Raw genomic sequence first — 23,625 nt, forward strand, 5'->3', positions numbered from 1 at the left:
CTGAATTTGATGTTCCTCATATTCAGGTTCCTCCTCAGCCCTTCAAATGGAGATGTTGGAAATGTGAGTCTAGAATGTAGGCGAGGGCTCCGGGCCAGGGTATGGGTTTTCAAGTCTGTGTGGTGGCTACTGTGGGCTGAGCAGGCAGGCCGCCTCAGAACTCTGGGAGTTTAGAGCGTGCGGGGAGGAGGGAGGGCAGATAGGGAGACTAGGCATGGGTGTTTAGGGGTAGGAGAGCCAAGTGAAAGTGGTCTTGGGAACCAGGGGAGGCAGAGGTTTTGAGAAGGAGGTTGTGTTGGCAGTGCAAGATTTCAGAATGGAGGAGTTGAGTAAAGAGGCCCGTGGCTCTGACCTGAGAGATTGTTGAGCTGAGAGGAGATCTTACTCAGGGCAGTTCTGAGCTGTCTCTGCAGTGCTGGCTGCAGGGAGAAGCATGAGAACTTGATGGCCCGTGGAAGCAGAAGCCAGTTGCTTGACTGGGCTTAGTGCCACTGACCTCCGGATAACCCAGACACTGGGGGTCAGGTTCTACCTGGTGGCCTCCCTCTGTAGCTCACATGTGAGTGTCTGTGGATTCACTTCCACTAAGGCGAGTTCCTCAGACTGTGTAAAGATCCAAATCTGTTCACCTTCTAACCTTTATATGGTTGGTTTGCTTCTTCCCCTAGCTCCTGTCCCTTCTACCTGTTCCAGCACCATCACTGAAGAGTTGTCCCCACCCAGTCACCAGGCCAAAAGGGAGGTTCGCTTCTTAGAGCTACAAAAGGTTGCCTCTTCCAGTGGGAACAAGTATGTGCTGCACCTCTTCTCCTGGGATAGGGCCTCAACATCCAGTCCTCATATCCCTTCATTCTGGAGGCTAACACCATTCACCAGCCTGTTAATGTCATCAGACCGTGCTTGGGCTACCTTGTAGATGTTCTCACCTGCCCCGGAACTAATTAGGGGAATTGGTTGGGATCCATTTTTGGTGGAAGGCCTTCCTCAAAGGCTGTTCCCTGTTAATGGAATTCCTTTCTCCCATGGAGACTCTGCTGAAGTCCCTTCTCTTAGTGCAGCTCTGCTGAGGCAAGATTTTTTCTGGCAAAGAAGTTAAGCCTTGGAGGAGGGAGAACAGTTTTCTCAAGGTTGTGTCATGAGGTGGGAGATGGCGTGCAAACAGACTCGCCTCCTGGCGAGTCCTCACAGCCCTAGAGCCCTGCTCACCCATCCCCGCCTGGTGCTCTTCCCTTCAGCCCTCACCTTTCAGGCTCTGACCGAGGCATCTGGGCCATCTCCTTCAGCTTCCTCTCAGGTTCTCCAGCCTCCCCCATGGGCGACATCCTGCAGACCCCACAATTCCAGATGAGACGGCTAAAGAAGCAGCTTGCAGATGAGAGAAACAATAGAGATGAACTGGAGCTGGAGCTGGCTGAGAACCGCAAGCTGCTCACTGAGAAGGGTAGGCGTCTAGAGCAGCATCTGGGATTTTCATCCAGGGAAGTGCTGGGCTTGTGTGAGGCATGGCTCCACTCTCTTCCATGTTGTCCGTTCTGTTGGCCCCGGAGCCTGGTGCTCAGCCTTGGGCCAGTCAGGCTGAGCTCCTGGAAGCTGGGTCTGTCCTTGCCGTCCTCCTCCTTTCCCTTAGATTGGATGCCTCCCCCTCCTCCTGTCATGCCCGTAGTTCTGTGCTGACTTTCCCACCCCCCTTCCCCGGGGCAGACGCGCAGATAGCTGTGATGCAGCAGCGTATTGACCGCCTGGCTCTGCTGAACGAGAAGCAGGCGGCTAGTCCACTGGAGCCCAGGGAGCTAGAGGAGCTCCGTGGCAAGAACGAGAGGTAGGATTCTCCCTGCTTTCTTCCCAGCTCCCTGCCCCACCCTGCACCCGTCTTTTTTAACTGCTCCCCTCCCTCACAGCCTCACTGTGCGTCTCCATGAAACTCTGAAGCAGTGCCAGGACCTGAAGACAGAGAAGAGCCAGATGGATCGCAAAATTAACCAGCTTTCTGAGGAGAATGGGGACCTTTCCTTTAAGGTGAGTGTTGGGGTGGGGGTGGGGTCTGTCCCGGCCTGGAGGTCCGCTGGGGCTGAGATGGTCTGGAGGCCTCTTCAGGAGGGGTTGAGGAGAATGGCCTGGCACCTCTCTTGGGCTTCAGTCTTTCCAGAGACCTGCATACTTTGGCCCTTTCCTTGTCCCGTAATTGGCTGCTGCCAGGGTTGGGTTGTGGCCCTGAATTTTGAGTCTTGAGTTAAAGATGTGACTAGTTGTAATTGGTTTGAAGTGGGTTAGTAGGATAGTCGGACACCTGCAGCCCCTGGAGTTTGGAAAGCACACAGCAGTGGTGGTACTGGCTTTGACCTTGGGTGATGGGGACTCCTGCTTGTCTTTCTCAGCTTCGGGAGTTTGCCAGTCACTTGCAGCAGCTACAGGGTGCCCTCAATGACCTGACAGAAGAGCACAGCAAGGCCACTCGAGAGTGGGTGGAGAAACAGGCGCATCTCGAGAAGGAGCTCAGTACGGCCGTGCAGGACAAGGTAACCCCTCTGCTTCAGGGAGCCAGGGCTGCTGGCTTGACCAGCTGTTCACAGCTGGGTTCCATTTACCATTCTAGACTTGGGGCATTTGGGAAGTAAGCTGACTTCTCTTCAAGCTTTGATAGTGTGCTATAATGGAAAGATTGTGGGCTTCAGTCCAGTAGACCTTTGAATCCTGTCTTTGTTGTTAACAAGGTGTGGGAACTTGGACGAGCTCCTTGACCTCTTTTCTCTGTAAGCATGCTTTCTGTAAAGTGGGCAGAATAGTGAGTAACTGCCTCATGACCCATTGTCAGATACTGTATACAGAGTGCTTAACACATTGTGTGGTGCAGAGTAGGCTTGTAGTGAATTCATTACTATCTTTTTAAGATTTTATTTTTAGGGGTACCTGGGTGGTACAGTCAGTTATGTGTCTGATTCTTGGTTTCAGCTCAGTCCATGATCTTAGGGTGGTGAGATCAAGGCCTGGATTGGGCTCCTTGCTCAGCACAGAGTTTGCTTGAGATTTTCCCTTGTTCCACTCTGCCTCTCTAGCTCGTGGTCTCTCTCTCAAATAAATAAATCTTAAAAAAAAAAATATATATATATATATATATATATATATATATATATATATATATATTTATTTATTTTAAGGTTTTATTTATTTATTTGACAGAGATCACAAGCAGGCAGAGAGGCAGGCAGAGAGAGGCGGGGGGAAGCAGGCTCCCTACAGAGCAAAGAGCCCGATGCGGGGCTCGATCCTGGGACCCTGGGACCATGACCCGAGCCGAAGGCAGAGGCTTTAACCCACTGAGCCACCTAGGCGCCCCATATGTACTTTTTTAAGTAATCTCTCCACCCAGTGTGGGGCTCAAGCTTACAGCCCTGAGATCAAGAGTTGCAGGCTCCACTAACTGAGCAAGCCAGGTGCCCCCACTATTAGTTTTTTATTGCTATTTTTAAAGAACCCAACTCTGTCACTTATTAATCCTGTAGCCCTAGGTCAAGGCACTTAATATCTGAGCTTCAGATCTTGCTCTGCAAAAGGATAGTAATAGCTACCTCCATTATCTCTCTGGTGGATTAGGAATTCAGAGAGGACCCAGCACAGTCCCAGCCTGGTTTAGTGGACAGTGGGAGGAGGGGGTGGGGGATGGGGGTGGGAGGTGCTATGGCTGCTGCTATTGAGGCCCAGGCAGGCTGGGGAGTATATATATATATAAATAAAATATGTTTGTGTGTATATGTGATATTTATATATATTTATTTTATATGTATTTATGTTTATAGTTTATATGTTTATATTTTTTCAGGAAGTTTTTTTTTAAGGTTTTATTTATTTATTTATTTGATAGAGATACAGCAAGAGAGAGAACGAAAGCAGGGGGAGTGGGAGAGGGAGAAGCAGGCTTCCTGTCGAGCAGGGAGCCCAATGCGGGTCTGCATCCCAGGACCCTGGGATCATGACCTGAGCTGAAGACAGACGCATAATGACTAAGTCGCCCAGGTGCCCCAAGATTTTTTAAAAAGATTTACTGGGGCGCCTGGGTGGCTCAGTGGGTTAAGCCTCTGCCTTCGGCTCAGGTCATGATCTCAGGGTCCTGAGATCGAGCCCCGCATCAGACTCTCTGCTTGGCGGGGAGCCTGCTTCTTCCTCTCTCTCTGCCTGCCTCTCTGCCTACTTGTGATCTCGCTCTCTGTCAAATAAATAAAATCTTTAAAAAAAAAAAAAAGATTTGCTTATTTTAGAGACCGCATGAGTAAGGAGGGGGTAGGGGCAGAGGGAGAGAGAGCATCCCCGTTGAGCAGGGAGCCTGATGTGGGGCTTAATCTCAGGATTCTGAGATCATGATCTGAGCCGAAATCAAGAGTTGGATGCTTGACTAAGCCACCCAGGCATGGCCGGGGATTTTTTTAAGCTGTTGCGTGTTTGGATAATCTGGGAGCCAAGACTTGTCTGAGGAAGGGTATATATTAAGGAGGTTTTTTTTCAAGTAAGGAAATTTGAAGTAAACTTAGTGGCCTGGAAGAAGAAATTAACAGGTCATATGATTTAATTCAGCTGTGAAATTAGGGCTAGAAAATCAGGTCCCTCATGATCCCAGGTCCTTGGTTTCTGAGTTTTTCCCAAGGTCAGGGCAAAAGGAGATCTTGGTAACGGTGATAGGGCTCCATATGTTGTTGGTAACCTAGTACTTTATTCCACCTCTGTTCATAAAGGCTCTTGTTTATTCTCAGAAATGCCTTGAAGAGAAGAATGAAATCCTTCAGGGAAAACTTTCACACCTGGAAGAACATTTGGCCCAGATTCGGGAGAACCCACCCCGGGAGAAGGGCGAAGTGTTGGGCGACGTCTTGCAGGTAGGAATGCACAGGAGCAGCGGGGAAGACCCGTGTCCCGTGTTTGGTGTGGACCTGTGTTTGCTACAGTTGGATTCCTGTTCATTAGTTCTCATAGGTGCTCTGGTGATGGAGGAGTCATGCTGATCGTCATCTGTCTCTTTATCTCATCAGCTGGAAACCCTGAAGCAAGAGGCAGCCTCTCTTGCTGCAGACAACAGCCAGCTCCAAGCCAGGGTCGAGGCGCTGGAGGCTGAGCAGGGCCAGCGGGAAGCCAAGCTGCTGGCCGAGCGGGGCCATTTTGAAGAAGAAAAGCAGCAGCTGGCTGGCCTGATTGCTGAGCTGCAGGGCTCCCTGGCCAACCTCAGCCAGGCGAAGGAAGAGCTGGAGCAGGCCTCTCAGGCTCAGGGGGCCCGGCTGTCTGCCCAGGTAGCCACACTGACTTCTGAGCTTACCACCCTCAACACCACTCTCCAGCAGCAGGATCAAGAACTGGCCAGCCTGAAGCAGCAGGCCAAACAGGAGCAGGCCCAGCTAGCAGAGACCCTCCAGCAGCAAGAACAGGCTTCCCAGAGCCTTTGCCAGCAGTTGGAGCAGCTGAGCAGCAGCCTGAAGCAAAAGGAGCAGCAGTTAGAGGAAGCCGCCCAGGAGCAGGAGGCAGCCCGGCGAGACCATGCCCAGCGACTGGCTGCTGCCGCTGAAGAGCGGCAGGCTTCTTTAAAGGAGAGGGATTCGGCCCTCCAGCAGCTGGAAGCGTTGGAGAAGGAGAAGACTGCCAAGCTAGAGGTCCTGCAACAGCAACTTCAGGCCGCTAATGAAGCCCGGGACAGTGCCCAGGCCTCGGTGACTCGGGCCCAGCGGGAGAAGGCAGAGCTGAGTCAAAAGGTGGAGGAACTCCATGCCTGTGTTGAGGCAGCCCGCCAGGAGCAGTGTGAGGCCCAGGCCCACGTGGCAGAGCTAAAGGCCCAGCTGAGGTCTGAGCAGCAGAAAGCAACCGAGAGAGAAAGGGTGGCCCAGGAGAAGGGCCAGTTCCAGGAGCAGGTCCGGGCTCTTGAAGAGTCCTTGAAGATCAGCAAGGGCAGCCTCGAAGAAGAGAAGCGCAGAGCCTCAGACGCCCTGGAAGAGCAGCAGCGTCACATCTCCAAGCTGGAGGCAGAGACCCGGTGTCTGGTGGAACAGCATAAGCAGGAACGGAAGGAGCTAGAAGAAGAGAGGGCTGGGCGCAAGGGGCTGGAGGCCCGATTACGGCAGCTGGGGGAAGCCCATCAGGCCGAGATGGAAGCCCTGCGGCGGGAGCTGGCAGAGGCCGTAGCCTCCCAGCGTGAGGCAGAGGGTGAGTGTGAACAGCTTGCCAAGGAGGTGGCCACCTGGCGTGAGCGGTATGAGGACAGCCAGCAAGAGGAGGCCCAGTATGGTGCCATGTTCCAGGAACAGCTGATGACCCTGAAGGAGGAATGCGAGAAGGCCCGCCAGGAACTACAGGAAGCTAAGGAGAAGGTGGCAGGGATCGAGGCCCACAGCGAGCTCCAGATCAGCCGGCAGCAGAGTGAAGTAGCTCAGCTTCGTGCCAACCTGGCCAGAGCCCTCCAGCAGGCCCAGGAGAAGGAGGTCAGGGCCCAGAAGCTTGCAGACGACCTCTCTGTTCTGCAGGAGAAGATGGCTGCCACTGGCAAGGAGGTAGCCCGCCTGGAGGCGTTGGTACGCAAGGCAGGAGAGCAGCAGGAAACAGCTTCCCGTGAGCTACTTAAGGAGCCCCGAAGGCCAGGAGACAGAGGGTCCGAGTGGCCGGAAGAGCAGCAGGGACGCCACTTCTGCAGCACGCAGGCGGCACTGCAGGCCATGGAGCGGGAGGCCGAGCAAATGGGCAGTGAACTGGAGAGGCTGCGGGCTGCACTGATCGAGAGCCAGGGCCAGCAGCAGGAGGAGCGCGGGCAGCAGGAGAGGGAGGTGGCACGCCTGACCCAGGAGCGGAGCAGGGCCCAAGCTGATCTTGCCCTGGAGAAGGCTGCCAAGGCAGAGCTGGAGATGCGGCTGCAAAATGCCCTCAATGAGCAGCGTGTGGAGTTTGCGACCCTGCAGGAAGCCCTGGCTCATGCCCTGATGGAAAAGGAAGGGAAGGACCAGGAGCTGGCCAAGCTCCGTGGGCAGGAGGCAGCCCAGAAAACAGAGCTGGGGGAGCTTCAGCAAACTGTGCAGCGACTGAAGGAACAGCTGGCCAAGAGAGAGGAGGGGCGCCAACAGTCTCTGGGGCCAGCCAGTGGAGAAGACTCTTCTGGGTCAGGAGGAGCACAGTCGGAGTCTGCTGGAAAGAGTGAGCGAAAAGACCCTGAGCTCGAGGCTCTGAGGGCTGAGGTGAGTAAGCTGGAGCGGCAGTGCCGGGAGCACCAGGAGAAGGCCTCTGGCCTGGAGCGTAGCCTGGAGTGTGAGCGTGCCTCCCGTGCAGAGCAGGCCGGTGCCCTGGAGGCGTTGCAGGGCCGGTTAGAGGAGAAGGCCCAGGAGCTGGGGCGCAGTCAGGACACCTTAGCCACAGCCCAGAGGGAGCTGGCCGCCCTCCGTGCCAAGGCCCAAGACCATAGCAAGGCTGAGGATGAGTGGAAGACCCAAGTGGCCCGGGGCCAGCAGGAGGCTGAGAGGAAAAACAGCCTCATCAGCAGCCTGGAGGAAGAGGTGTCCATCCTGAACCGCCAGGTCCTGGAAAAAGAGGGGGAGAGCAAGGAGTTGAAGCGGCTGGTTGTAGCTGAGTCAGAGAAGAGCCAGAAGCTGGAGGAGAGGCTGCGCCTGCTCCAGGCAGAGACCACCAGCAACAGCGCCAGGGCCGCCGAACGCAGCTCTGCTCTGCGGGAGGAGGTGCGGACCCTCCGGGAGGAGGCCGAGAAACAGAGGGTGGCTTCAGAGAGCCTCCGGCAGGAGCTGGCCTCGCAGGCAGAGCGAGCGGAGGAGCTGGGCCAAGAACTAAAGACGTGGCAGGAGAAGTTCTTCCAGAAGGAGCAGGCCCTCTCTGCCCTGCAGCTGGAGCATACCAGCACCCAGGCCCTAGTGAGTGAGCTCCTGCCCGCTAAGCACCTGTGCCAGCAGCTACAGGCTGAGCAGGCAGCTGCGGAGAAGCGCCATCGTGAGGAGCTGGAGCAGAGTAAGCAGGCAGCCGGCGGGCTGCGGGCAGAGCTGGTGCGGGTCCAGCGGGAGCTCGGGGAGCTGGGGCCCCTGCGGCAGAAGGTGGCGGAGCAGGAACGGGCAGCGCAGCAGCTGCGGGCTGAGAAGGCCAGCTATGCGGAGCAGCTGAGCATGCTGAAGAAGGCTCATGGCTTGCTGGCAGAGGAGAACCGGGGGCTGGGGGAGCGTGCCAGCCTGGGTCGGCAATTTCTGGAAGTGGAGCTGGACCAGGCCAGGGAGAAGTATGGCCAGGAGCTGGCAGCTGTGCGAGCCGACGCGGAGACCCGTCTGGCTGAGATGCAGCGGGAAGCACAGAACACTGCCCGGGAATTGGAGGTGATGACTGCCAAGTATGAGGGTGCCAAGGTCAAGGTCCTGGAGGAGAGGCAGCGGTTCCAGGATGAGAGGCAGAAACTCACTGCCCAGGTAAGATGCCCAGCTCAGCCTTTCCCACAGAGATCAGACCTGAGAGGAGGGACGATGTTCCCTTCTGTCTTGGCTCCCCTCACTGGCGGGATGGCTGGTAGAGTTCAAGTATTTTGCCCCCTACTGTCCTAAAGAAAGTATCAGTAGTTTCCTCCTCCCTGAAGGCTCTGTCCCTGGAGAGTGAAGTTGTGAAGTCTATCAGTCTGTTCTAGAAGCACACAGTCCTAGGCAGGCATGTCCGCAGTGGAGACCCTAGGAACTTCTGGGGACTAGAGTGAGCCAAATTGTCACTTTTTAAAAATGACTATAAGTCTCGTTCCTTGGAGGAAAGTCTCAGAGCCTCAGTGAGATCAGCCTGGTGGCAGGGCTAGTGCCTTTAGGTCCCCATCTCACCCTGTCTCCATTGCCCCTCCCCCGTGCACAGGTGGAGCAGCTAGAGGTATTTCAGAGAGCGCAAACTAAGCAGGTAAAGCCTGGGGTCCCTGATAAGTGCTGGCTGCTTAAGCGGTGACCCGTCTCAGTGCATGACCCCAAGCTGCAGCTTGCCTCCGCCCGCTCCTGTTGTGAACTGTGAAACAGGGCAGGGTCAAGCCATGGAATCCAGGCCCGGGCTGCCCAGGAGTTCGGTGTGCTGGGCCCTCTCTCGGGCCTCTTCCCACTCAGTCCAGGTCGGCGTCCCCGTCCTTCTGTCCCTTCATCTTTCCTATGTCCGAACTGGTGACTGGCATTCCTTGGGATTCCCAAATCTCCAAGTTCCATTCCCAGCTTGGGTGCCAAACTAAGAGGAGTGGCAAAGTGACCGTGGCCTTGTTTCACACAAGCAGCCCCCACAGGTCAGGGAGGGTTGTGAGAGTTGGGACACCTGCCTATCATTCTCTGGGGCTTTAACCCTGAGCGTGAACTAGAGCTGTCTGGGAGCAGGAAGGCCAAGCCCCACGGGAGACAGGAGGTGGCCCGGCCTGGGTGCTGGGCCCTCACAAGGATCTCCCTGCGCTGCCCTGGCCATTGAGGCCGTCGGCTGGTGCCTAGCGGGGGCACCCTTTCTCCACCACCCTTCCTCTTTAGTCACTTCCGGCCTGCTGAGGAATCGGGCCCTCCTCTCCTTCCATCGCCGCCTCCAGGGAGCCTGAGGTGATGGGGACAGTCACTGAATAGCAAACAGGCAGCAGTGGAGCTCTTGCCTCTTTGCAGTTCCCGCTTGAGCCCCTGGAACGCCTGGAGGAGCCAACAGTGCTCGTGCTGTTATGCTCCCTCCAGACCCCTCCCTCCCTCTGCTCCTCTTTCCTGTGGGAGTGGGCTGGGCTTGGGGTAGAAAGGCTGCCCGCCCTCTCCACCTTGTCTGGCAGTCTGCTTCCCAGTGCTAATCCCAGTGGCCATGTTGCTAGCTCCAGCCCTGACAGCCCCTGCAGTTTGGGAAGAAGTCTGAGTATCGGTGGCCCTTGGCAGTTTTTGGGAGAAGTGCTGGGTATTCAGTATTTACTAGAATTATAGACTCAGTCCCCTGTTCCTGTCCCCAACCTGGGAAGGTTGGGGCTGGGAATAGTGGCAGTAGTAGGGTGGTAATGGGATGTCAGCTCCCCAGATTCAGTTCTGAATCTCAAGGCTGCAGGGCTCTGGCAGGTCTGTCTCTGCAGCCTGGGGACAGAGGCGAGCATGGGCAGATGGCTCTGGCAGCCTCTACATATTGGGTCGCGTCACTCTGGTCCTGCCAACCATCCTAAGCAGCAGGCTGTTCCCTAATTGGAGGCCAGAGAAAGGACCAGTTTCTTCCAGGAACACTGGGGATTTATCTGGGGAAAGCTCCTGATTTCTCAGGACAACCAGGGGAAGGCCTCCTGAGTCTTGTCTTCTCTTCCTCCCCTGCTCCAGGTTGAAGAACTGAGTAAGAAGCTAGTTGATCATGACCAAGCCAGCAAGGTGCAGCAACAGAAGCTGAAGGTAGGATATGGTGGGGTTGGGTCATCCTCCCTCAGTCTCAGAGTGAGGAAGGGGGAGGGACGGCTCTCTGTAAGCCCTCAGGCTGTGGTGGGTATGGGGGCAGAGGAGGACCTTACAGTTTTCCATCTGCCTGTGGCTCCGGAGCCCTTGCTTGTGCCCCCTTCTTGGAGCTCTCGAGGGAAGATGAGAATGACTCCCATCCCTCAGACCTTCATTCTGCACTACAGTAGCTCCTAGTTCTGCGTGGTTTAACTAATGAAAAATTCAGCTTCTCAGTCGCGCTAGTCTCATTTCCCTTGCTTAGTAGCTAGGTATAGCTAGGGCTGCCAAATTGGACAGGGCAGATACAGACCATTTCTATCACTGTAGAAAGTTCTTTGGCTAGCACTGCTCTAGACAGCTTAACCTTGAGGAGTGTCCTTAACCTTTATATTACAATGCAACTTAGTATTTGTTTAAAAGACTTTATTTATTTGACAGAGCATGAGGCACATAAGCAGGGGGGAGCCACAGAGGGGAGGGAGAAGCAGGCTTCCTGCTGAGCAGGGAGCCCGAAGAGTGACTTGATCCCAGGACCCTGGGATCATGACCTGAGCTGAAGGCAGGCTCTTAACCCACTCAGCCACCGAGGAGTCCCAGCAACTTAATATTCTTAATACTTACAGCAGTGTCATCTTCTTTGGTTTAATATCTGCTTTTTTTGCAGTTCAGGCTTCACAGCTTTTACCAGGGGTAGAGAGGTGCCACTGGCCTTGGGGCTCACTAAAGCTGTTTTTTGTTTTGTTTTGTTTTTTTTGTTTTTTTCAAGATTTTATTTATTTATTTCACAGAGATCACAGGTAGGCAGAGAGGCAGGCAGAGATTGAGGGGGAAGCAGGCTCCCCGCCGAGCAGAGAGCTCGATGCGGGGCTCGATCCCAGGACCCCAGGATCATGACCTGAGCCAAAGGCAGAGGCTTAACCCACTGAGCCACCCAGGCGCCCCAGCTCTGATGGGTCACAGGAGTTGGTGGGAGCTGAGCTTTGTTTCCCTCAGGTCCCCTCCATGATAATTGTGTGATAAACGTGCTTATCGGGGTACCTGGATTGACACCGATGGATTTAAGTGTCCGTCTCTTGGTTTCAGTTCAACACAAACTATACTGACCACTCTTGGGATACTAACAGTCTGATCTCCATCAGAAGTAGGGCATCACGTTACCTCGCTTTCCCTCCTTCCCATGATTATTGATGTGGGTCTGAGTATAATTTGAGATCAGCTCTCCAATATCTCCTAAGCTTTTTAAAAGAGTAGTTTTGGCTAGAAAGGGAGTATAGAATAGTAAATATGCCAGCATCATTGGTAAGATGTCATTTAATTTCTCTTGACTATGGTTAGCTGAGAAGTCTGCTCACAATGGTTTGATGAGGTAAACTGAAATAATTCCGTTCTAACACGGGAAAACATGAGCACAATAAGTGGAGATATCAAACTCACAATCCAAAGAAGTAGCAGAAATTGACTCAAAAGAATTGATTCAAAAGAAAAATCTCAGTCTTGCGCAGAAGCCCCTGCAACGTTCTCATGGCTGATACATTCTGCATTAATACCAGCAAGACTTAGCAGTATACAGAGATGTTCTCTAACATTTCTATTATATATTCACCAGGCAAGGAGTGCATTTTCCCTTTTTTAATTTCAGTTCAGGTTGTGATCTCAGGGTCATGAAATTGAGTCCCACGTTGGGCTCTACACTCAGCGTGGAGTCTGCTTGAGATTTCTCCTTCTGGCCCTCCCGCTCATACTTTCTCCCACTCTACTTTCTCAAATACATAAATAAATCTTAAAAACAAACATACTGGGCCACCTACCTGGGTTCAGTCAGTTAAGCAATTGCCTTTAGCTCAGATCACGCTGAGCAAGGAGCCTGCTTCTCCCTCTCTCCTTACCTGTGCTCACTCTTGCTTTCTCTGTGTCTCTCTCTAAAATAAATAAAATCTTAAAAACCAAAACCCAGATGCTTATTCTCCATTTGGGGGCCTTCCCGGGGCTCGGAGATGTAGGCGAGATAGGACCAGCTAGTCCAGTGTCTGCTGCGAGCTAAGCACTCACTGGCATTGCAGAGGGACCAGGAGCTGGATGTGGGCCCTGCTCCCGAGGAGTCTGTGGTCTGGTCAGGAGGCAGTGCGGTATTATAAATGAGCCACATGGGCCTTGGAGTCGGGTGGACCAAGGTTCAAATCTTACTGTGCTTTATGATCCTCGTCAGTATGTTTACATCTCTGAGCTCAGTTTCTTCATCTCTGAAATGGGGATGAAGTTACTTCCCACAGTGGTTTTGAGGTGGAAAAGAGTTCACAGGTCCTCAGAGAGCTCATGTGCCAAGTGTCTAGCTCCATGCTCTGTAACCAAGTGTTCCTGAGGCTCAGTCTCTGTTGGGGAGTAGGGAGTCTCCTTGGGGAGACTACTCATGTAGAGAGAATGTGATGGTTTGTGCCTGGTCACCAAGAAGGCAAAGATAGGGCTGTCAGAACTCTGTCAGAAATGACATTAGCTGGACAAGGAATGCTCCTGCAGAATGTGGACCTTGACAGGGTGTGTAGTATGTCCGTATTAGGTGGGAGTTGTGGGCAGGGGTAAGAGGATTTTGTGCATGTCCTGAGCGAGAATACAGGAGTCTGAAAATACCCACGGAACCCAGGAGCCTAGGGCAAGTGAGTGATTTGGGGGGAGTGGACAGAACAGCCACCCTGATCAGTGTTTGTCATGCTTTCCAGGCCCAGGGAGGGGAGATCCAGCAAGAGGCCCAACGCCTCCAGGCCCAGCTGAATGAGCTGCAGGCCCAGCTGAGCCAGAAGGAGCAGGCAGCTGAGCACTATAAGCTACAGGTGAGGCGCCCCCCAGTCCTGGACCACTGCCCCCCCCAGTCCCTGCTCCACCCCCACCACCCACCTGCCCTATCTGCCCACATAGATGGAAAAAGCCAAGACCCACTATGATGCCAAGAAACAGCAGAACCAAGAGCTGCAGGAGCAGCTCAGGGGTCTGGAGCAGCTGCAGAAGGAAAACAAAGAGCTGCGGGCTGAAGCGGAACGGCTGGGTCGGGAGCTGCAGCAGGCTGGGCTGAAGACCAAGGAGGCTGAGCAGACCTGCCGCCACCTCACCGCCCAGGTGCGCAGCCTGGAGGCACAGGTCAGTATCAGCTTGGACCGACTCCCTCATCACCCTCTTCCTGTTGGACCCCTATTTCACCCTCCGCCCCCACCTCCAGGCTGCCCCTGCCTGAGGCTTGTCTTCATGCTCCCCGGCCCTCTCCTTCTCAGGTTGCCCACGCTGACCAGCAGCTTCGAGATCTGGGCAAGTTCCAAGTGGCAACTGATGCCTTAAAGAGCCGGGAGCCCCAGGCTAAGCCTCAGCTGGACTTGAGTGTGGACAGCCTGGATTTGAGCTGTGAGGAGGGGACTCCCCTCACCATCACCAGGTGAGGAGGCACCCTGCCACCCTCTTGTCCCCTGAGTGCCTGCTGTCAGGTTGTCCTGGCCACTGGGCCTAGTGAGATAAAGATGTGGTCCCTTTGCCCTCTGGGAGCTTATTTGTCGGGAAGTGTAAGGAAACCCGGGCACAGGTGGTAGGGCACGTATTTGCATAGGGCCCCAAAGGAGTAATAAGAAATGAGGGGTCAGAAGGGGCTGCCTGGAGGCTGTCACTTCTGCTTGGAGTCTGCAGACGAGCCGAAAGTGTGTGTGCCTGCTGAACAGAGGGGAGCAGAGGGCAGAGGTTGAGAGCCTGGCTGTGCTGACAAGTGAGGTGAGGAGGGCTGGCTGCGATCCCCACTAGACCTGATCCTAAAGGCATTGAGGGACCTCAGAAGGGTCGGAAATGAAGCAGTATGTGGTCCAGTTTGCATCTTAGAAAGCTTTTCTCATAGCCAGTGAAGCTGATGCTACAGACACACCTGGAAAATATTAATGCATACCCCTCAAAATCCTCTGAGGTAGGTTCCGTGATTATGTACTTTAACAGATGAGACTGGGGCATAAAGGGGCAGTCATTTGACCAAGGTCCCACAGTGGTAGAGGTAGGCTTGAACCTCTGCTTGTCACCAGGCTTGCACCTCCCCTCAGGTGCCACTAAGTCTAGGTGAGAGGAGATGAGGTAGACTGGCCAAAGAGATGCGAACGGACGGGGGTGTGGTTAGGTGAGCTGTTGGGTAGGATTGTGGCTGGGGGGTGCCCAGCTGAAGGCACTCTTGTTCCCTGAAGTGGCTCATCGAGGAGGAACACTGTGGAGCTGGGTGTCCAGGAGGCGATGTCTGGGATAGTGGAATCCTGGAGTTGCCAGTGTTAAGGACCTCAGAGAGCCATAGGAGTAGATGAGCTCACCTGGAATGGAGAGTAAAGGGAGGGCCCGGGCGGGCTAAGGGCTTTCCTGGGTACTTCTCAAAAATCAGAGAAAAAATGGGGTGCTTGACCTGGTCCCTTGTAGTAAATGTAGGAGTTGGTTACTTTGGAGCAAAGGGATGAACAAAATGCCTTTTCTACAGCAAGCTGCCTCGAACTCAGCCAGATGGCACCAGCATCCCTGGAGAGCCAGCCTCCCCCATCTCCCAGCGCCTGCCCCCCAAGGTAGAATCCCTGGAGTCTCTCTACTTCACCCCAATCCCAGCTCGGGGTCAGGCCCCACTGGAGAGCAGCCTGGACTCCTTGGGGGACGTCTTCCTGGATTCAGGCCGGAAGACTCGCTCTGCTCGTCGACGTACCACGCAAATCATCAATATCACCATGACCAAGGTCAGGCTGCTGGGAGTGGGACTGTAAGCCAGTCATGTTCCCTTGCTCATAAGGGCATCTTCCCCATCGGGTCCTCACAGTAGCCTCCCAAGGCTGGCCAGACTGATTAAGCTGTATCTTAAGATCCCAAGAAACAAAGGCCTCTTTTGTAGAAAAGGGCAGGGCTGGAATTGGATGCCTTGTTGGTTTTAAGGCGGGTTTCTTTCCATGGGTAGCACTGACCCTGTGCAGGCTGAAGGGAGAGAATGTGAAGTTACTGCCCAGCCCTGGGCCTCCAGCACACCACCTGGGTGGCTGAGATGCGTTGTGGCCGTCCAGAAGGCTGCCTGCCAGGCTGGGAACTCTGGCTGGCCGTGTTTCCATATCCTGAGGAGGTTGGGGAGTGGGGAGGTAACTTTCATGCAGCAAAGGGTACCTCCTTTGTGTGGGTTGCCCTTTGCTACCAAGAAGCTGGAGAACTAAAAGATGGGTAGGGTCATGGCCAGCTCAGGTTGAGGGGACAGTGGAGAGCCTGGGATGAGCCTGACTAGCCCAGAAGCCAAGCATTCCAGCCCTGGCTCTGCCACTTGCTAGCTGAGATGGGTAGGCCAGTCCTTTATTTTTTTACACCTTGATTCTAAACTGGTCTGATACACAACTCTGCCTGCCTTCCTTCAAAGCACGGTCAACAGGCAAGAGAAAATGGGTATGGCCTCAGCACTTTATGCAGGATTCTTAGCAACAAGGCCCATTTCTTACAGCTCTGCAGCTAAGGATCCCTCCAAAGCAGTGTGGGAACACAGGCATTTTAGGAAGGGAACAGGAGGCTGCTTTGTGGACTGTCAGAGCCCCACCCCACCAGATTAATTCTCTTTTCCAGAAGCTAGATGTGGAAGAGCCGGACAGCGCCAATTCATCCTTCTACAGCACCCAGTCCGCCCCTGCCTCCCAGGCTGGCCCACGAGCCACGTCTTCTACCCAGTCTCTAGCCCGCCTGGGCTCTCCTGATGATGGCAACTCGGCTTTGCTCAGTCTACCTGGGTACCGGCCCACCACTCGCAGCTCTGCTCGCCGCTCCCAGGCTGGTGTATCCAGTGCGGTCCCTCCAGGTGAGGTGACCATAGGGGCTTGAAACACAGATGAGACGGGAAGCAGATCCTGGCACAGGAAAGGGACAAACTTCTAAAACCCCAAGGCTAATTACCTTCCAGAACCTTGCCTGCCCCTCTTCCCTGTAGTCTCAGGGCCTTGTCTGTCCCTTAGGCTGCTCTTCATCTCAGCCTGGGTGAATGGGAAACATTCACACAAGGGGCCTAGGATTCCCAGCCTAATCGTGATGCTCAACTCAGGTCCTCTGTTACCCCATCTCAGGGGGCAAGAGGTGCCAGAAGAGCTCTGCTGGGCCAGTGTTCTATTTTTAGATTCTTCCTGAAGGCTCTTACCCTCCAGGACCCCCTAGGTCCTCAGTTCTCTGGTCCTCAGTTTCTCTAAGGTCACAGCCTCTGCGGAGGATCTCCTTTGACCTCCCCAGAGGGAGAGCGGTGAGCCAGCCCCCACAGTAGAAATGCCCTGTGAGCCTCGCCCTGCGATCTGCAGCCCTGAGCACAACAGGACTCTGAGGCCCCAAGCCTCAAGTCCACGGGAGAGGGGGACAGAAGTGGTGGATACGAAGGTTAGCAAGACCAGGGGTGACCCCCTGCTGCTCCCCTCACTCTTCCTGGCCTCCCAGCCCCACCTGCTCCTGTCTCCTGGCCCTCCACAGGAAGGAACAGCTTCTACATGGGCACTTGCCAGGATGAGCCCGAGCAGCTGGACGACTGGAACCGCATCGCAGAGCTGCAGCAGCGCAACCGGGTGTGCCCCCCTCACTTGAAGACCTGCTACCCCCTGGAGTCTAGGGTGAGCTCAGGCCCCAGGCCAGCTCCCCTCCTCCTCCCTGGGCACGCCACCCCAGTACTACTCACTGACCCTAGTGCCCTGGGTCTCTGGCCTGCTGCAGAAGGTGACCTTATGCTTCCGCGGACTAGCTGGCCTAGAAGGGTTTGGGGTGAACTACCTATGGGCAGGCCTGAGTGTGTGGAGGTCTGCTCTGCCGCCTCCTGTGGCCATCCTGCAGGGCAAGAGTAGAGGAAGACAACGGCAAGGAGGCCTTCCGCCACGGAAGGCCTGAGCTGCCCTGCACACCAGGCCAGTGAGGAGTTTTGGGGGCAGTTCTGCCCCCTTTGACCACTCTTTCCACACTATGCAGCCTTCCCTGAGCCTGGCTACCATCACAGATGAGGAGATGAAAACTGGTGACCCCCGGGAGACCCTGCGCCGAGCCAGCATGCAGCCAGCCCAGATAGCCGAGGCCACGGGCATCACCACCCGGCTGCAGCGCAAACGGGTCTCCTCAGAGCCCCATCAGGGTCCCGGTACCCCAGAGGTAGGCAACCCTGGCTACTTCTTGTTCTGTCTAGCAGCTTGCCCAGTCTAGCCCAGCTCCCCAAATTTGAAAAGTGGACTAAAGGGGAGCCTTTGCTGTCCAAGGGCTTGATGCAGAGACACATGTCTGGCTTTGGATGTCAACTTCTCTTCCCCATAGTCTAAGAAGGCCACCAGCTGTTTCCCACGCCCCATGACTCCCCGGGACCGACATGAAGGGCGCAAACAGAGCACTACGGAGGCCCAGAAGAAAGCCGCTGCTCCGGCTGTTAAACAGGTTAGTACAGGGGGCTGGAGGGAGCCCCTGGGGAGGCCTTGGTGGCAGAGTGTGAGTGCAGCCCAGTTTGACAGCCCCTCGCTCCCCAACAGGCTGACCGCCGCCAGTCCATGGCTTTCAGCATCCTTAACACGCCCAAGAAGCTTGGGAACAGCCTGCTGCGGAGGGGAGCCTCAAAGAAAGCTCTGTCCAAGACCTCCCCCAACACCCGCAGTGGGACCCGCCGCTCTCCGCGCATCGCTACCACTGCGGCCAGTGCCGCCACTGCCGCTGCCCTCGCTGCCGCCACTGCCACCCCTCGGGCCAAGGGCAAGGTGGAAGCACTGACAGGGAAGGGGGTGGTGGACTCTTAGGAAAGTGGGTGGAAGTGGGGCACTCCCCCAGGCCACCCTTTGGGAGGCTTCCATGCCAGGGCTTAGCTAGGCTGCTGGAGGTGGTTGCAAAGTGTGGGTGCCCCCTGCCTTGGTTACCTGCTGGTGGAGGAGAGGAGACTCAGGGCTGCTTGGGCATAGCTGGCAACTGAGAACCTGAAGGTAGAGGTGTCCGGGTCACTCCCAAGAAAGGGATCCTAGTCAGGGGGCTTCGGGAGCAGTGAGAGGCCTCCTTGAGCCATCTGGTACAGGCTGGCATCTCATGTCCCCAGCCATGTGACTATGTTTCTCTCTTCCAGGCAAAGCACTAAAGGGCCAGGACCAGTGAGAGGCCCCATCTGTGTCCTCAAATGCCAACCTCGCCTGGTCCTTCTCCTTCTACTGTCCCTTTCAGTGCCTTCTCTCAGCTCCCAGGCCAACAGTGGCCAGACCCCTAGAGACAGTGATGCCTGCCCACACCCCGGCCTGGTACCTGGATCTTCACCGGAGCCTTCGCTAGGTGAACAGATGTGTCCTCAGAGTTGGCCCTGGAGACCTGGAGAGTCTGGGTCTTCTCCCTACCTTGCCTCCTCATGTTTTCTTAGAGCAAAGTCACTTCTCCATCACAAACAGACTTGAGGCTGGCTTTGAGTGGCTGGGCCCGCGGGCCAAGTCAGTCCTCCCCAGCCTCTGGATCCAGAAGGGACCATTGGAGGAGCAGGCCCTGGTCCCTGCTGCTCTTGGTGGCTGGGCCCAACTAGGGCCCTGCGCTTTTTAAGTCCAGGACTGGGCACTGACCTAGTGGGTGCACCCAGAGGTGCTCCCATCCACCCAAGGGCTCGGATGCCCAGAAGATCCTTTTTTCCAGAACAGATGGGCCCCACGCCTAGGTGCGGCAGCAGGGTTGGGGGCTGGGAGGGGGCAGCCTTCAGCTGCAGCTCATCCCCCACCTTCCCCAGACTTAACACTGGGGTGGGATTTGGAGTGATGGGAAGGTTTTTAAGGGCCAGGGATGGATCTTTTCTAAATGTTATTACTTGTAAATAAAGTCTATTTTTCTCCCTTAAGTGCTGAGCGGTCTTGATCTGTGCAGGAAAAGGGAAATCTCAGCTCTTTAGAGCACATCTTTGTCCCTGCCAAGTTTTCCCAGCTATGTACCTTCTCTCCAATCCTTTCTCCTGGCCTTGTCTGAGTAACAGTCCCTCTCTTCCCACACTCCCTCTTGGGATGAGCCAAGTTCTGTAAGTGGAAGGACGGCTTAAATGAGAGAGCAGATGTCATACCTCCAGTGAAAAATCATTTATGCACGCCCACTGTGGGCCCTGCCGGGTGTGACAAGGATGCAGCTGTGGATCAGAAGCAGCATTTAGCCCATCCCTTCCCTGCGACAGTCCGTTAGAGGGAGGCCTGAGCTGCAAGAGCGTGTAGACCCCAGGGAAGAGGCGATGACTCAACCAGGCTTGGGAATTCACCTGTCGCAATGACGAGGCAGAGGTGACCTGCTGGAGGGTGGGGCTTCTTGAGTAGACGGCAGACCGGTCTTCAGCCCAGCCTGGGGAAGTGAAGGTAGACAAGGATCAGGCCCAAGGGTGGGGGACATCTCTTGATCACCTTCCTCTAGGCCATGCCTCCCCTGCCTGAGTCCTGAGTTCCACTTGGGGAACAGTGGACAGTAGCAGGAGGCCGCTCTGGGCCGAGCCCACCCTTTGCTCCCCAAACTGCTCCTCCTGTCCGTGGAAACCTTCCCTCAGGTTTCTCACCCAGAGCTGGGCCAGGATGACATGACGCTGGGTGGTCTGGTCAGCATCAGCAAAGACACAAGAGAAGTTGGTGTTGAGCAGGGTGGGACTCAGCTCCTCTAACGCCAAGGCTCGCCGCAGCTGGGTGCGTGCACCCTGGTACTCCCTGCTGCAGCAGAGGGCGGAAGGCCATGAGAGAGGACCACAAGAAGCCCCCTCCACTCCTGCTGGCCTCACTGCTGCACCCCTCACCTGGTACTGCCCTCTCGTAGCCGACCTGGGAGGTGCTCGATGAAGGAGCCATTGCCCATCCAGTAGAGGATGCTGAAGGTGGAGTGGCTGCAGGCGGTACAGGACAAGGTCAGCGTTCCATCTAGGGGACACGTGTGGCTGTTAGCTCTTCCACAGGGCACACCCTCCCCTCTGTCATGCTGCCCTGCCTCCCAGGCCCCACAATTCAGGAACCTGGAGTGCTGCTGTGAATACACGCAGGTGGGAAAGTCTGCTAATGGGGAAGTGTGGTTGTCTACAGGGAGACTCAGGGCTGAACAAGAGGAAATCTGGGGACAGGTCCTTGGTTCAGGTGAGCACTCCCTCTGAGCCTGTTTCTTCAGGATGACCTTTTCTAGTGCTCAGCTCTGGTGACTCTAGGAGCCCTGGCCAAGGAGGCAGCGGCAGGAGGCCACTGCTCCTCTGTGGGTGGCCAGAGACCAAGGGGGCTGGCGGGGAGGGAGCAGGCTGGGCCTTGGGGCATACTGCAGTCAAGGCTCTAGGAGTCCTCTGACCATCCTTATGGTGGAATTCTCTCCATCCCACTGGATAAGGAGCACCTTGGGAGCTGGGCCCTAAACCCACACTCTGATGCTGGGTGGGAGGGAACGTGCTGAATGCTCTGGCAAGCTGGCCTAGCTGGTGGGGCTACATGACAGAAGGTTGGGGTAGGGTGCAGCTCAGGAGTCAACCCCACCCCTGGACCCTCTGTGCCCACAACCCAACCCAGACTACTGTGTTCTTTGGGATCCCATCAAAATTGCTCCTTACTCAGTGGGATTTCCATTTCTGGCCAGGTCACCTCCAATGCTGGGCACCGCTTAGCTCTTGGGAGCCAGGAGGGGCAGGGGTCCTCTGTGACCCCAGTTGAGGCAGTGGCAGTGGCCTGAGGTACAGGTGTGGCTCCAACCAGGTGACAGATCATGTGGGCACACAAAAGCAGGACCAGCAAAGGGCTGCAATCTAAGGGCAGGACAGTCACAGAGGTCAACCGCTGTCTGACTGCCAGGTATGGTCGATATCCCGGCCTGGATGCAACTCTGGCCCAGAGATTCCTGGCTCGGCCCAGGGCATCGGAGGAGCAGAAGGCGTCCTGAGGCTCTACCCACATCATGGCCCTTTTCTAATGGAGGGCAGGGAGATACTGGAGTGCAGCCAGAACCACAGCACCCAGACAGAGGCTGAAAGCCATAACACAACAGCAGAATGGAGTACCCCCACCCCCGCCACTCCCTGGGGATAAGGCTCAGGGCCACCCGCAGCACTCCCTTCTGTTCTCAGACCTCATCCTGCCCGCCCAGGCCAGCCCCAGGTCCCACCTGGTATCCAGTTCTGTCCCATGGTCTTGATGGATGTGTCAGGAGCTGGCGTGCCTGGTTCTATTTATCTGTAACAACTTCCTCTCTGGGGCTGGTGGGGGAGGAGAACGTCAACTACTTCTCTCAATTTCTCAGTGGCTGGATCCTAGTCATTTCCATGGGCCTGCCCTTCCTGGGGGTTCCACAGCCCGCCCTTGGTCTGAACTCTAACGGGCGGCCAGGTACTGCTGTTTACTTATGGCAGGCATCCAGCACAGGCTGGGGCTCTTTCAGCACTTGGCAACAAAGCTGAAGACCATCCAGTGACAGTCCTCCCAACACCAGCTCTTAGTATCATTAATATTATGCTGAGTGTGCCCTAACCCTTTTGTTACAGGGATAGAGAAACGGAACCACACAGGGGCCAGGGACTTACCCCGTCGCAGAGAGAGCAAAGCCTTCTTCTCTGGAGCTGGTTCTGGGAAGGGCAGAATTAGTGAAATCCTTCTGGGAAAGCACTGTCCCCTCTCCCCTCTATTTCACTTTCGCTTGTCAGCAAGCACTGAGTTACTAACAGAGGTTACACAAGCGTGACCCCAGCCTGTACACTGCACCTCTTCTGGAGCCGAAACTCATTCTGGCTGGGAATCATCCTGCTAACTCCCAGGTTCCTCTACTCTCCCGATTCTATCAGACTGGGTCTTTAATGTCTGCTCAATGTCACCCTCCCAGGGGCACAGATGGGATGAACCTCATGAAAGAGTCTCTCCCAGGTGGATTCTTCCATCCCAGCCCAGGGCTTCGGCGTCCACCTTTGCTCTTCAGAACCACGTGTCTATGTGAGCAGGCCTCACGTTTTTTCTTTCACATTCACACCGCTATTCAAGTGGTCAACTCTTCTAGGCACTGGGGACCCTAAGTTGAATCACTTTGACCATTTCAGTCTCAATGTCACACCAACCTGTCATCCTGGTCATTCTCAGGCTTCCTACTCCCTCCAACCACCGACCCCCCACCCCCACCCCACAAAGCCTTCTCTCTTCTCTCATCCCAGCCTCTTGGTCAGAAATACAGGTCTGGGTCCACTAGGAAGACTAGGTTTCTCCCTACCTGGCTCTCGAGAAGCCCCGAACAACCCTCTTCTTCAGAATCCCTGCTTCTTGAAGCTCTACTCAGTCCAGCTGTGTCCAGCCCCGCTTGGGCCATGCCGCGGGAACTGTGCTGACAGCACTCTTTGGCCTTGTGTGCAGGAACTTCTCAGAGCCAGGCTGAGGCCTTGGAACATGAGCTGGAGTGCTGGCCCTAAAAGGAGGGGAGGGCACTTCCCGGGGAAGAGGAGGAGCAAGCAGCCTAGCGCCAGCTCCAGCAACAGAGCTACAGAAATGAACAGTCTGGTGGCTGACGGGACAAGCAGAGCTGGGGCTGTGGCAGGGTCAGGACTAGGGTGAGGTGTGAGGCAGCGGGGATGCCAAGCTGGAGGAGGCACTCACGATTGGGGTCGTGCTCGTGTCTGTGGAGGCAGAGAGGACCAGGACGGGTGACCCAGGCCACACACAGATCAAGCACGAAAGGTAAGACCCAAGTGTCCGAGGTTTGTGGTCTCTGTGATCAGGGACCTGGGATGCCAGGGACAGAGCCAGGGAAGCCAGGAGATGGAACTAGGTTTGGCGGATCCATCATAAAACTCCTCCCTGGGAGCGCCAGTATCTCCAGCTGTTAGGCTAGGAGGCAAGGCTGCTTGGGGCTTCTGAGACAGTCTTTGGGGATGAGATTGGGGGATGGGATGGAGAGGAGACTGGACTCAGAGCGGAACCAAGACAAGAGTTGGGCTGTTGGGAGGACATGGGACTCAGACTTGATGAAGTATGAAAAGAGAGCCTTGGACAGCCTGGTCTCGGCTTCTCACATGAGCCTGACACATAGGGGGACAAGAGTGAAAGGACGATCCCTGCACCCTTCAACTGGTCCCCATTCCACTCTGAGGACGGGCCCACTGACAAGAGCAGTGGGGACCATGCAAAGCCACAGCTGGGTGAGAGAAGCCGAAGCTCAGGGTGGCCCATGAAAAGTGGTGTTGGTAGCAGGCAGGGCACTGACCTCACCTCAGGTGGTAAGGAGAGAGTCACCCAGTGTTGCTCCAGGGCCCTTCTGTCACGGGACA

At 55.5% G+C, this 23,625-nt stretch overlaps 2 protein-coding genes across 9 annotated transcripts in view; one reads left to right on the plus strand and one right to left on the minus strand.

Moving 5' to 3' along the window:
- NUMA1 (nuclear mitotic apparatus protein 1) overlaps window positions 1-19,224 on the plus strand; it is a 76,794-nt gene extending 57,570 nt beyond the window's left edge. For 6 of the 8 annotated variants that reach the window (XM_047690686.1, XM_047690685.1, XM_047690689.1 and 3 more), the window contains exons 8-26: window positions 669-789; window positions 1,284-1,441; window positions 1,702-1,819; window positions 1,899-2,016; window positions 2,376-2,516; window positions 4,743-4,865; window positions 5,019-8,420; window positions 8,845-8,886; window positions 10,290-10,358; window positions 13,115-13,225; window positions 13,311-13,529; window positions 13,661-13,818; window positions 14,881-15,127; window positions 15,987-16,215; window positions 16,836-17,005; window positions 17,355-17,531; window positions 17,691-17,807; window positions 17,900-18,121; window positions 18,478-19,224. In XM_047690686.1, coding sequence (XP_047546642.1) covers window positions 669-789; window positions 1,284-1,441; window positions 1,702-1,819; window positions 1,899-2,016; window positions 2,376-2,516; window positions 4,743-4,865; window positions 5,019-8,420; window positions 8,845-8,886; window positions 10,290-10,358; window positions 13,115-13,225; window positions 13,311-13,529; window positions 13,661-13,818; window positions 14,881-15,127; window positions 15,987-16,215; window positions 16,836-17,005; window positions 17,355-17,531; window positions 17,691-17,807; window positions 17,900-18,121; window positions 18,478-18,489 — 5,954 coding nt within the window. In that variant the 3' untranslated portion in view covers window positions 18,490-19,224. The remainder of the gene's footprint in view (window positions 1-668; window positions 790-1,283; window positions 1,442-1,701; window positions 1,820-1,898; window positions 2,017-2,375; window positions 2,517-4,742; window positions 4,866-5,018; window positions 8,421-8,844; window positions 8,887-10,289; window positions 10,359-13,114; window positions 13,226-13,310; window positions 13,530-13,660; window positions 13,819-14,880; window positions 15,128-15,986; window positions 16,216-16,835; window positions 17,006-17,354; window positions 17,532-17,690; window positions 17,808-17,899; window positions 18,122-18,477) is intronic. The other 2 variants (XM_047690690.1, XM_047690691.1) reach the window with 2 other exon arrangements.
- Window positions 19,225-19,441: 217 nt separating this feature from the next.
- IL18BP (interleukin 18 binding protein) lies at window positions 19,442-23,615 on the minus strand. The gene is made up of 7 exons (XM_047690715.1): window positions 22,575-23,615; window positions 21,901-21,942; window positions 21,486-21,576; window positions 20,938-21,129; window positions 20,149-20,269; window positions 19,918-20,065; window positions 19,442-19,709 (listed from the first exon to the last, which is right to left on the minus strand). The coding sequence occupies exons 3-7, from the start codon at window positions 21,505-21,507 to the stop codon at window positions 19,626-19,628; spliced, it is 567 nt and encodes a 188-aa protein (XP_047546671.1). The 5' UTR covers window positions 21,508-21,576; window positions 21,901-21,942; window positions 22,575-23,615; the 3' UTR covers window positions 19,442-19,625.
- Window positions 23,616-23,625: the final 10 nt, after the last annotated feature.

This window comes from Lutra lutra, chromosome 10 (assembly GCF_902655055.1).
Source record: "Lutra lutra chromosome 10, mLutLut1.2, whole genome shotgun sequence".
Lineage (NCBI taxonomy): Eukaryota > Metazoa > Chordata > Mammalia > Carnivora > Mustelidae > Lutra > Lutra lutra.